This window comes from Molossus molossus, unplaced genomic scaffold (genome assembly GCF_014108415.1).
Source record: "Molossus molossus isolate mMolMol1 unplaced genomic scaffold, mMolMol1.p scaffold_m16_p_21, whole genome shotgun sequence".
In the NCBI taxonomy this organism is placed as follows: Eukaryota; Metazoa; Chordata; class Mammalia; order Chiroptera; family Molossidae; genus Molossus; species Molossus molossus.
In genome coordinates, this window is record NW_023425357.1 from 7,259,153 (window position 1) to 7,272,566 (window position 13,414).

General features: G+C 48.2%; 1 protein-coding gene across 1 annotated transcript; it reads right to left on the reverse strand.

Annotated features, from left to right (window-relative positions):
- Window positions 1-2,652: 2,652 nt before the first annotated feature.
- Window positions 2,653-10,879, reverse strand: DHDH (dihydrodiol dehydrogenase). The gene is made up of 7 exons (XM_036275578.1): window positions 10,790-10,879; window positions 10,286-10,397; window positions 9,178-9,341; window positions 6,419-6,671; window positions 4,468-4,592; window positions 3,010-3,163; window positions 2,653-2,762 (listed from the first exon to the last, which is right to left on the reverse strand). Exons 1-7 carry the CDS (start codon window positions 10,877-10,879, stop codon window positions 2,653-2,655), a joined length of 1,008 nt encoding a protein of 335 aa, XP_036131471.1.
- Window positions 10,880-13,414: the final 2,535 nt, after the last annotated feature.

Sequence of the window (13,414 nt, forward strand, 5' to 3'; positions counted from 1 at the left end):
GGGAACGAGACTCCACTCTCACTGGGGGAAGTGAGTGGAGACAGGAGACATCCTTGAAAAATACAAGCTGGCACATCAATTCAGTTGCTTTAGCAAAGACTAATGTAACTGGTTTAAACAACACAGAAGTTTATTTCCCTCTCATATAACAGTTCAAGAACATTCAATCCCAAGTGATATTCACAGTGAGTAACATTCCAGTGTCAGGAGTTACAATGGTTAATTTTATGTGTCAACTTGACTGGACCACAGATATTTGGTCTAGCCTTATTCTGGGTGTTTCTGGATCAGATTAACATTTAAGTCAGTAGCCTGAACAAAGCAGATTGCACTCCCTAATGTGGGTGGGCCTCATCCAATCAGTTGAAGGCCTGAACAGAACAAATTGCTGACCCTACTCTGAATGAGAAATAATTCTTTCTGCCTGGCAGCCTTAGAACTAGGACATCAGCTTTCTTCCTTCAAACTCAAACTGAAACATTGGCTCTTTCTGGGTATCGAATTGCCAGCTTTAAGACAAGAATTATACCACCAGGTCTCCTGGTACTCAGGCCTTCGGACTTGGATTGGAACTAAACATCAACTCTCCTGGGTCTCCAGTGTGCCAGTTCAGACTGCAGATCTTGGGGCATTCCTCCCTCCATAGTGATATCTTTCCAGTTTTTGGCTCCATCATCCACAATACATGGTTTCAATCTCACAGTGTAAGATGGTCATGTCACGCCCAACACCACACCCCACTCCAGTAGCAGGAAGGGAGAGGTTGAAAGCGAGGCCACCCTCCTTGCCTTTTAAGGCCATAACTCACAGGCTGCACACATCTCATTGGCCAGAAGCTATTCACGTGGCAAGAAACTAGTTGCAAGGGAGCCAGGGAGATGTAGTCTTTAGCTGTGCAGCCATGTGTTCAATATAGCTTCCCTATCATAGGTGAATGATTACTTAGGAGGCAGCTAGCCATCTCTGCCACACAATGGAAAGACTGAAAGCACCCTGACCGGTTTGACTCAGCGGTTAGAGCGTTGGCCCGTGGACCAATGAGTCTCTGGTTTGATTCCAGTCAAGGGCACGTACCTTAGTTGTGGTTCGTTCCTGGCCCTGCTTGGGGTCATGTGGGAGGCAACCAATTGATGTGTCTCTCTCACATCAATGTTTCTCCCCTCCCCCCCATTCTATCTGAAGATAAACAAAATATCCTCAGTTGCAGATTAAAAAAAAAAAAAAAAGATTGAAACCAAGCAAGCAGAGAGCTGAAACTGCTGTGGTGATAGCTGAATGATGTGTTAGGGAACTTAGAATAGCAAACAATAAAAAACTCATTTGATTGATGTCTAGTCTCTCAATTTCCTGAATTTTCTACCAGATTACTATGGGCCCAAAGTGAGAGTTATTAGTGTTATAAGCCCAATGTATTCATCTTCCTCTTCTGGAACCTGGTAGAAATTGCATTTCTTGGACCTTCTGTGGTTCACTGAGGTCATGTGCCTAGTTTCGGCCAAGAAATTGTAAGAGGTTATGTATGTCATTTCTGTGTCAGAGCATTTAAGTGTTGGTACGAGAGCTTTGAGGATATTCTTTCCAGGGCATTCTTTCCTTGGCCAGAGTGACTGGCAGGTCTCCAGGTTACAGTGGTTCTGTCAGCCCAGGACCCAGACATATACCGATCAGAACTCTTAGTCAATATGTAACATGAGTGAGAAACAAATCTTGTTATGCTGAGATTTGGGGGTTGTTTCTTACTGCAGCATAACCTAACCTATACTCACTGCTATAGAAAATATGAAAGAGCCTGGCCGATGTGGCTCAGTGGTTGAGCGTCGACCCATGCACCAAGAGGTTGCTGATTCGATTCCTGGTCAGGGCACATGCCCAGGTTGTGGGCCAAATCCCCAATGGGGGGCATGCAGGAGGCGGCCAATCGATGTTCTCTCTCATCAATGTTTCCATCTCTCACTCTCCCTTTCCCTTTCTCTCTCTAAAATCAATAAAGAAAAAAAATTTTTTTTTTAAAGAAAATATGAAGGTTAGATCTTGCCTAAAGCACAGAGTTCACCCTAATTGGCTGACCAAGCACTCTACTGGTAATTTGGATGGAAATGACCTTGTCCCTGTTACACAGAGAGGGGCATATGACCCAGGCTTTGCTAACAAGGCCACTTGTAGAGGCAAATCCCTTCTTTCCTGTTGAAATGACTCGTTGTATCTTAACAGAGGCCTGGAGCTCTGGAGGCCGATACAGAAAGGTCTGACTGCCAAGTGAAAGGCTCAGCTAACATTTGTTGCAAACCTACTATGTGCAACAGGCTGTTCATATACCATCCCTTTTAATCCTCACCAGGGGGTGGTTAGTACCATCTGTCCCCTTTACTGATGAGGAGACAGTGGCAGAGAGGCTGGGGTGAGTGCAGTTAGGGGCACCACCTACCACATACCAGTCCCTGCCCAAGGTTCCACAGGCCAACCATTGATCTGCCCACAGGGTCCAGGAGCTTGTGAGAAATGTGGTCCTGACCCCGTCTTCCTCCCCATCCCTACCTCCTTCCACCAAGTTTATTCTCTAGTGACCCCTTTGATAGCGGGCTTTCTCCAGCTCCCACCAAACCATCACCACCAATATCTCTGTGGAAACCATGTCTTTATTTAGGGCTTACATCAGTGTTTATCTTGGGGAAAGGTGACTCCAATGGCCTTCCTCACCTCCTCCAGGATGTCAGCCAGGAGCTCACTCTCTGCCAGGGGAATCACAGGACTTTCCTTGAGGCCTGGGGGAGAGTGCAGTTAGAGAACCCCTCCTAGTCACCCCCACAGACCAAAAGAACTACAGTTCCCAGAGTCCCATGAGGCACAGTAATACATGGTTCAAGCAAATAATGTCCCAGGGCATCCTGGGAGATGTAGTTCTAAACAGCTGCCTGAGTGCTGGGGGGCAGGGGGAGGGTCCCACTTCCCTTGCCAGGCTTGCCCTGCCAGCTCCCACCCCCTCTACCCCACTGCCCTCCACATCCTTACCCTTTTGCAGGCACTCCCGGACATGCCTGGCCTCGTAACTCATGCCTGCTCCGTTTGTAAAATTGAAGGCCTTGCTCGGGGCTGGAGGCAGCGGGAACTCCTTATGCTCCCCCTTTACCATCAGTTCCGTTGGACACCAGCAGGGGTCGAGGAGCTGGGGGAACATAAGAGGTGGCCCTACTGCCCTCTCCAACAGGGCTACTGCCTGGTGATGCCCAGGGGCCTCCCTCTTTGACCTGGTGGTGAAGGGCAGGCTGCCCCCATCCATTGTTAGGGAGGTTTGGAGCCCCCGACTCTGATTGCTGGGGGTTCCTCTGCCGTGGTTGTCTCACTAGAAGCCTGTCTGTTCGTGACCCCAGGGGCAAATCCCTTTCTAACAGGATGTTTAGGCCTAGTGAGGACAGACAGTTGACCTTCCCATGTCCCCTTTGGGACAATCAGCACCTTATCCACTAGGAGACCTTTTTTTTTTACTTTATTATTATTTTTTTTTATCCTCACCCGAGGACATTTTTCCATTTTTTGTTCAGATAGAGTGGGAGGGAAAGAGAGAGAGAAACATCAATGTGAAAGGGACACATCGAGTGGCTGCCACCCGCACAACCCAACCAGGGCCGAGGACAAACTGCAACCGAGATACGTGCCCTTAGCGGGAACCGAACCCGGGTCTCTCTGGACTGCAGGCCAATGCTCTAACCACTGAGCAAAATCGGCCAGGGCAGGAAACCTTTTTGTTTGTTTGTTTTTTTAGCTCCAGTGCCCTGGGAAGCCTAAATTACTCCCATACCCAACTCTAGGCCAAAATGGAAATGCAGAGATGCAGCCAGGGCAAGGTCCAAATTCTTCTGCTAAGAATAGGATTTCTTTCCAGCAACTTGGCCAGAGGAAACCCCCTGAAGCCACTCATTGGTAGCGCCTAGATCCCGTCCTGGAAGCAGTGCCAAGGGTCACCACTGCCCTCTAAGCGTGGTTGATAAGAACAGGCTGGTTGCCCAGTGGTTAGAGTGTCGGGCCGCGAACCAGAAAGTCCCAGGTTCAGTTCCCACTGAGGGCACATGCCTTGGTTGCAGTTTGTCCCCAGCCCTGGTGGGGGTCGTGTGGGTGGCAACCAGCCAATGTGTCTCTCTCATCGACGTTTCTCTCTCTCTCTCTTCCCCCACCCCTCTTCCTCTTGCTCTATCTGAAGGTAAACGCAATAAAATAAAATAAAATAAAATAAAATATAAAATAAAATAAAAGTTATTTCTATGCACTAGGAATAAAAAATTAAAAAAAAAAAAAAGTAAAATGAAAAGAACAATTCCCATAGCCTGATGGTTGACGGTAGATTCCTTAGCAACGATGTGGGAAGAGTCTGATTCAGCCCATATCCAGCTCCAACAACCACGACCCTCCTGTTGCTAAGTGCCACAGTTCTGCACACTTGGGCCCATCCCAGCTTGGCTGGTGGCGCCTCACCTGGGCCATGCCCTGGGTACCGCTCACAGAGGCCGTATTGGAGAGCTGGGCAGTGATGCTGCAGGTGAAGCTGCCATGGACCCCTCCTGGGTACTGGAGTAGCACGGTGACGGTGTCGTCCACACCTGGGGAGAGGCAGGGGACAGGGGCAAGCCTGGCCACAGGTCCTGCCTGTGGAACCTCGGGCAGGAGAGCTCGTTTGTCACGCAGCAGTGAAAAACGGTGAAGCACGGGCACCTGCCACCCCACGGGGAGCCCTGAGGACACTCACACTAAGTGCGCGAAGCCACACACAAAAGGCCACAAACCGTAGACTTCGTTTGTGTGAAACGTTCACTATTTGGCAAACCCATAGAGCCAGAAATTAGATCAGTGGTTGCTTAGGGCCAGCGGTTTGGGAGAATCGGGTACTTTTTGTTTTCTAGTAATGAAAATATTCTAAAATTGATTACAATGATAAATGCATAACTCAGTGAATACACGAAGGCCATGGAATTATGCACTTTATTTTATTTTTTTATCCTCACCCGAGGACATTTTTCCACTTTTTTGTTCAGATAGAGTGGAAGGGAGAGAGAGAGAGAGAAACATCGACATGAAAGGGACACATTGAGTGGCCAGGGACAAACTGCAACCGAGGTACGTGCCCTTAGCGGGAACCGAACCCAGGTCTCTCTGGACCACAGGCCAACACTCTAACCACTGAGCAAAACTGACCAGGGTGGAATTATTCACTTTAAATGAATAAATTGTATGGTATGTGAATTAGTTCAGTAAGCTGTTACCAAATAAATAAATAAACAAATAAATGCTAGAAAAGATTTAAAGAGACATTGCCTCTCTGAGCTGTAGTCTCTTCCTCTATAAAGACTCGTTGCCTAGGCATGTAAGAATCCATTTTCTTGTCTCTACAATGAGGATAATAATAGAACCTGCCTCATAGGGTTGCTACAAGTATTACACTAAATGATACAAAATGCATAATACTCTTAGTCTATTTAGATTACAATAAGAGTGAGATTAGTATGAATTAAAAATTAAATAGCCCTGGCCAGTGTGGCTCAGTTGGTTGACTGTCATCCCAGGCACCAAGAAGTTGCAGGTTCGATTCCAGGTCAGGGCACATGCCTGGGTTGCGGGCTCTCTCCCCAGTGGGGAGCATGCGGGAGGTGGCTGATAGATATTTCTCTCCCATAGATGTTTCCATCTCTCTCTCCCTCTCCCTTCCTCTCTCTCTAAAATAAATAAAGGCAAAAAAAAATTTTTTTAAATACAATAAAATAAATAAATAATCATTATCTGAGGTCATTAAGTTTGGGGTAGTTTGTTATGCAGCAAAGGCTGAGACAACTTCAAAAAAGTAATAACCCTTTATATTTATTAACTGCTTAATTTGCCTCAACAGTCACTTCATTAATTTCTTTCTTTTTTTTTTTTTTTTATCCTCACCCGAGGACATTTTTCCATTTTTTGTACAGATAGAGTGGGAGGGAGAGAGAAGAAGGGAGAGAGAGAGAGAAACATCGATGTGAAGGGACACATCGAGTGGCTGCCACCCGCACAACCAACCAGGGCCGGGGACAAACTGCAACCGAAGTACGTGCCCTTAGCGGGAACCGAACCCGGGTCTCTCCAGACCGCAGGCGGACGCTCCAACCGCTGAGCCAAACTGGCCAGGGCACTTCATTAATTTCTTATGATAATCCTATTATTGACATTTTACCAACAGTTACTAATTAAGACTCAGATAGGTTGAGTTCCTTGCTAAGATCACACAGCAAAGTCCCAATACAGAGCCTGCCCATACTTGGATCCTATTTGACTTCCTACAGGAAGTTTCTCCAGTTGTCCAGCCTGACTTTCACGAGCTAGGAGACTTAGTCCCAGGTCAGCGCACCCAGGAAAAGAGGATCCCTCTTATCACCATCATGTAGTCCGGAATAGACCATACCTGTTTCATGGCGCCTTCCCATGGCTGAAATCTTCTCTGGCTTCCGCCCACCAAAGACCATGGAGATGAACTGGATGCAGTAGATACCAATGTCCAGCAGGCCGCCACCAGCCTGGGCCCAGTCCACGGCCCTCGGCACTTGGGTGAGGTCTTTCCCAAATTCTGCCCGAGCCACTCGAAGATCCCCCAGAGTTCCCTGGGCCAGCGTAGACCTCAGAGCCTCTACAGCAGGGAAGAAGCGGGTCCAGATGGCCTGCAGAACACAGAGGAAGAAAGCAGGATGGGAAGGGAAAGAAAGGGGTCAAGAGTTAACCAATCAGTTCTCCTTGGGGCTCAGTCTTGAGGGGCTACCACTGTTGCCCAGTCTCCAAACTAGACTCCTCCCCATTCCTTCCATAGCCCATCAGTCCCCAAGCTTTTCCTGCCCAATTCTCTGCCTTCTTCTATGTGGTGATAGGGTTTTTAAAGAGGTGATTATAAAGAGACAGTTATGTTAAAATGAGGTCACTAGGGCGGACCCTCATCCAATAGGACTAGTGTCCTTATAAGAGACGGGGACAGACACATGCACAGAGGCAACACCATGTGAAGACAGAGGGAGAAGATGGCTGTCTACAAGCCAAGGAGAGAGGCCTCAGCAGAAACCAACCCTGCTGACACCTTGATCTCACACTTCTAGCCTTCAGAAGCACGAGAAGATGAATCCCTGTTGTTGAACCACATTATCTGTGGTGGTATTTGTTATGGCAGCTCTAGCAAACTATTACTCCCAGCCTCTCCCCTCCAGTCCATCCCCCACATGGCCCCAGAGGGATCTTTGCTTCTCCTAGAACTTATCCAGTCTCACCCCTGCCTAATCCCCTGCTGTGGTTCCCCATCACCTACTATCAGCTCCCATTTGTTGGGTATGTAATATGGACAAGGTACTGTGTACAGCTTTTACATGATGAATCCTCCTAGCAGCCCTGCCAGGTAGCTATCATTATGTTCATTTCCCACATGAGAAAATTGAAGCTCAGTTGAGTCAAATTACTTGCCCAAGGTCACCCAGAGCTGGGAACTGGGAAACTGGAGTCTAGCCTCTGATTCTAAAGCCAGATATCGACCTATCCAAGATCAAGTTCACACTGTACATGAAAGCTGCCCATTCTTGTTTTCTTTTTCTTTTTTTTTTAAATCCTCACCCGAGGATATTTTTACATTTATCTTCAGACGGAGTGGGAGAGAGAGAGATAGAGAGAAACATTGATGTGAGAGAGACAATCAATTTGTTGCCTCCCGCAACTCCCTGTTCCAGACTGGGGATTGAACCTGCAACCCAGGTGTGTGCCCTTGACTAAGAATCAAATCTGTGACCCTTTGGTGTACAGGCTGACTGATGCGCTAACCACTTAGCAACACCAAGCAGGGCCCATTCTTGTCTTAAGTCTTAATTCTGCTTTCTCCCTCTGGCCTATTTACCTGTGCAATTTACTTTCATTTTAAGGCTCAGGTCAGTCCCTATCTGCAGGAAACCTCCTTGACTATCCCCCAGACTGGGCTGGGGCCTCTGTACTCTGTCAACTGCCCAGTACTATGTCCATAAAATTCCATGCAACTGAGCATTGGGATTGCCCATGCCCATGACCATAGCAGACCTTGAATTCCTCAAAAACTGAGCCCGTGTCTTACACATTATGAGCCCCCAGTTCCTAGGGTTGGATGTGGCACACATTAGGTGCCAATAAAAAATGAGGAAGCAATAAACTCATGGAATGTTGGCACTGACAGGCTCAGTGAGACCCAGAAGACACTGAGTAACCATAATAAATCTTGACTATCTTCTTGGGCATAAGGAACTTAACAGACCAGGAGGCGTAGCAATATTAGATTAGGCATATAACAGCTAGAGCCAGGCCGGTATGGCTCAGTGGTTGAGCACTGACCCATGCACCAAGAGGTCGCCAGTTCAATTCCCAGTCAGGACACATGCCCAGGTTGTGGGCCCAATCCCCAGTGGAGGCATGCAGGAGGCGGCCAGTCGATGTTCTCTCTCATAGATGTTTTTATCTCTCTCCCTCTCCCTTCCTCTCTCTCTAAAATCAATAAAGGAAAAACAAACAAACAAACAAAAAACACAAAAAGCAGCTAGAGAGGATGTGGGAAGTAAGAGGCAGCTATTGCTCCTACTGTCAGAACCTACAGCAAGGTGTAAAAACCATAACACTCCTTAACATGAAAATACTTCTAGGGACCACATGGGGGCCATCTGAACTTCTGGCAATGAGCACTGTTCATTGCCCTTTGGCAACCACTTTAATTACTGGGAGTCTTGGAGTCTGCAAGATGTCAAAGTCCCCTATAGAAATCCAAGTCTGATAAGGACAAAAACAAATAATGCTCGAGGTTGAGGGTTGGTAGGGTGTTCCTTGGTCCTTGGACCTCTATCCCTGGAAAGTCACCCAAACTGAGCCCATTGCCATTCTGTCCCACGTTCACTACTGGCATCTTTTTCTGAGAGTCTGACAAAGGATCCTTCAGGCAGTGGTGTTTGTTAAGAGCCAAAAGCAATGTCTCCCACCCGTGAACGATGTTGCCGGTCGATTCCACGCCATAGCTCAGCTACATCCTGGCCAACGCACCTACCCAGGTTCATGTTGTGGTCATCTTAAGTCTTGTCAAACCCTTCCGATGTGTCCCTCCGGAAATGTCCCCTGGCAACCACGGTTAGTAATGGACAAAACGCGGGTTGGATGTTGAAAGGGTCCCTCCACCCTCACCTCCATGAGGAAGAGGCCTCGGGATCGGGCCTCGGCAACCATTTCACGCACTTCTGCGGCATTCACGCCCATCGGCTTCTCGCACAGGACGGCCTTGCCCGCTGCCAGGCATAGCAACACCGCGGCCTTGTGCTGGGGGTGCTGGGTGCCAATGTAGGCCACCTCTAGGGTGAGAGGATGGAGGTCAAGAGATGCCTCCAGCATTCAAGGAAGCAGGGTCTCCCCACTCCCACCCCAACCTGGGAGCAAGTCCTACCTCACAGGCCAAACCCTAGTCTTCCATAAGGAAGGAGCTGACCACTCCCTATAGCCACTCTCTTCTCAGATCATTTCTACCCCTTCGAAATTACGTTAAATCACTCAATCCTCACAACACCAAGAGGGAGATACTATTTTTTTTTTTGTTTTAAATCCTCACCCGAGGACACTTTTTTCCCCAAGGACACTTTTTTCCATTTTTTGTTCAGGGAGAGAGAGAGAGAGAGAGAGAGAGAGAGAGAGAGAGAGAGAGAGAGAGAGAGATGTGAAAGGGACACATCGAGTGTCTGCCACCCACATGACCCATCCAGGGAGGGCCGGGGACAAACTGCAGCCTAGGTATGCACCCTTAGCGGGAACCGAACCTGGGTCCTCTGGACCGCAGGCCGATGCTCTAACCACTGAGCCAAACCAGCCAGGGCGGGAATTACTATTATTTTGCCCATTTAAAACAATAAGGAAACTGAGAAAGGCAAGCAGAGGAGGAAAACGCCAATTCAGGCAGCCCAACTCCAGAGCCAGGCTCTTGTCCAACCACATTGCCCTGCCTCTCGATCCAGACCAGTCCCGGGACACAAAGTCACGGCCACAGGACATGGTTAAAGCCTGAACCGGCTCCCCTAAGAAACTCAAGACCCGCTTTTACCGCGGAGGCCTGGCTCCTAAACACAATTTCATACTAGATGGCTAATCCCAGACCAAACCCATCCCTATGGCTCCGTCTCCCAGCCTGAGGTCCTTCCCAGCCTGAGGTCCTCCCAGAAGCCCAGAGAGACGGGCCCATCCCGCGGAGTCTTGCATCCGCACCTAGAGGCGGCACCCGGTGGCGCCTGGGGCGCTCGTCACTCACCCACTTTGGGGTCCTTGGCCAGCTCCTCATAGGACCCATAGGCCTTGGGGATGTCGTGTTTCCTTGCAAACTCCTTCGCCCGGCTCAGGTCGCGGGCCGCTACTGCCACCACCTGAGGCACGCGTGGAAGACGTGTGGGTGGGAGGGAGGGAATGGAGAAGGCTCCAGGGTAAGCAGAAATTACACACCCAAAGACGGGGGAGGGGAGGAGGTGACCGGGGCTGGACACTTGGGTCCTGGGAAAGAGTGATCCGGCCAAGCCATTATTTCCCCCCTTACTCGCTACATTTCTTCTCTGCACTGCAGCTCGATCAGGACCCTCCCACATCTCACAGAACTCGCGTTTATAATACAGAAGTGGGAAAAGGCGTGAGGAGGGGGTTAGAAGCTGTTTCACTGCCTTGGGGACTCAGAAGTCCCGAACCCTAACTCCCTCCACCTCCAGGACCCAGGAGTCCCGGCCCCCAGCCAGCTCTTCCCCAGGCCTCGGGAGCGAGGGCGGACCTGGTGCTCCGAGCGAGGCAGCGTCCGCAGCACCGTCGTGAAGTCGCTGGAGATAAGGCCAGCTGACACGATGCCCCAGCGAAGCGCCATCGCCGAAGCCCGCGGTCCCGAAACCCGCTGCCTTCTCCCGGCGGGAATTAATTAAGTCCTGACGCCTCGCCCACTCCGGGGCGAAACCCCTTTCTCCACGCCCCCTTTGCCCCTACGCCGCTTTTCATTGGCTACTAGGCTAGCGCGCCCCGCCCAATGGCAAGAGGTTATTTAATTCTAGCGTCTCCATTGGGAGAGCCTACCGTTGGCTCCGCCTTGTGGGTGGGACCAGAAACACCTCACCGCCTGTAGACTTCTATCCACTTGACAGAAAGGGAGCGGGGCTTTTCTTTTCTCGTCAATTTTGATCCTTGGGGCTTGTTCCCGTTCCTCCTTTACTCTTTTGCTGGGAAAGTCGCGCACCCTCAGGAATTGTGCTGCAACAGAGGATAGTAATAGCAAACATAATAATAATTACTAATATTTATAAAACACCTGCTGTGGCCCAGGGCCCCGGCTTCAAGCTTTACTTTCCTCATTCCAAATTTCTCAACACGGACCTGCTCTCTAGCTTCTATTGCTCACCATGTACAGAGAGACAGATCCAGGGTGCCTTGGTCATGTTTTTGAGGTCTCGCCGCCTAGATATGAAGAGCTGCAAATTGGCTGCCTTCAAAGACCACAGTTTTGGAAACTGGGCTGTAGGGCTTCTGCAGAACCCCCGAGCCAGGCTGGTATGTTCCAAAACCCTCCCTGCCACTTCTTGGCTGTATTGTTTTGCACAAGGGGTTTTCCTTTCTGAGTCTCACTTTTCTATTTTGGAAAACAGAGGTCACAGTAGCACCTACCATAGAGAGCTAAGAGGATTAACTGAGCTCTGGGGTCTAGTCGGTAAAATATAACAAATGATTATTCTCTTAGTGAATTGGCAAACAGCAGGCCAACTGCACCCACAGTGAATTAGTCCATTTCCCTTCCCTTGTAGATATTTAATTAAGACCTGAGTTTCCCTTAGGGACTCAAAGGTTCCAAGCTCACAAAAACTGCTGAATAAAAATATTAAAGGAGCCCTGACCGGTTGCTCAGTGGTTAGAGCCTTGGCCTGTGGACCAGGGAGTCCGGGTTCGGTTCCCGCTAAGGGCACGTACCTCGGTTGCAGTTTGTTCCTGGCCCCAGCTGGGGTCGTGTGGGTGGCAACCAGTCGATGTTGTCTCTGTCACATCAATTTTTCTCTCTCTCTTCCCCCTCTCTATCTGAAGATAAATGCCAAAATAAATAAATAAATAAATAAATAAATAAATAAATAAATAAAGTCCTCGGATATATATGGATTGCACTGAGTACAAAATATCACTATATCACTACTGGGGGGAGGAAAATTTTTAAAAGTAATTAAAAAAATAGATGTTCTGGGTATTTATCTTTTACACAAAAATCCGTATACAAATGTTCATGGCAGCTTTATTTATAGTTCAAATCCAAAATCAATGCAAATTTCCTTTAATCAGCCATTAGATAAACAAACTGGTATATAGATACAATGAAATACCACTTAGCAATAAGAAGGAACGAGCAGTTGATACAAAGAACAACTAGAATGGATCTCAAGGGCATTATGTAGAGTGAAAATAACACACACCCAATTTCACTTTTTTTTTTTTTTTTGCATTTATCTTCAGATAGAGCAGGAGGGAGAGAGGAAGAGAGAGAGCGAAACATCGATGTCAGAGAGACACAAACTGCAGCCGAGGCACGTGCCCTTAGCGGGAACCGAACCTGGGCCTCGCTGGTCGGCGGGCCAATGCTCTAACTGCTAAGCCAAACTGACCATGGCACGCGCGCGTGCACACACACACACACACACACACACACACACACAATTTCAAAGGGTTGCATGGTGTATGATTCCCATTTATAGAACATTCTCGACGTGAAAAAGTTATAGTATTGGAGAAGAGACCAACCACCCTGGGTAGGGTTTGGGGGTAGGTGAAATTATTTAGGGGGAACACAAGGGAGTGTCTTTGTGGGATGGAACAGTTCTGTGTACTGATTGTGATGATGGATACCCAAATCCTCACTTCTGATAAAATTTCCTAGAAATTACAAGTGCTGATGAAATCAAAATCAGATCTCTGATTAAATAATATATCAATTCCTGGCTTTGAGAAGTATGTACTATAGTTCCTAAGATATCACTGAGGGGAAGCTGGGTGTCAGGTACGAAAGAACTATCTGTTCTATTTTTTGCAACCTCTTAATCCATTTGAATAAAAATTTACACTTTAAAATTGCTGGCAGTGAGTTCATGTACCCAGAGAGATCATATCCGGTAAAGTAGAAAATGACGGTAGGACATGGTCTAGCGATTTCTACCCTGGGTAGAAACTCAAAACTGTGGAGGAGAAGACAGGTGTAAGAACATTTATTGCAGTTTTGGTGTGACAGCTCAAAACTGGAAACAGACACCAGGAACAAAACAGTGGCAAATACATGTGGCAAGTTCTAACAGCAGGATACCACGTAGCAAGGAAAATGAATAAACTAACTCTAACATCTCAGTGGGGGGGTGGGGGTGGCACGTGACTGCTCTGG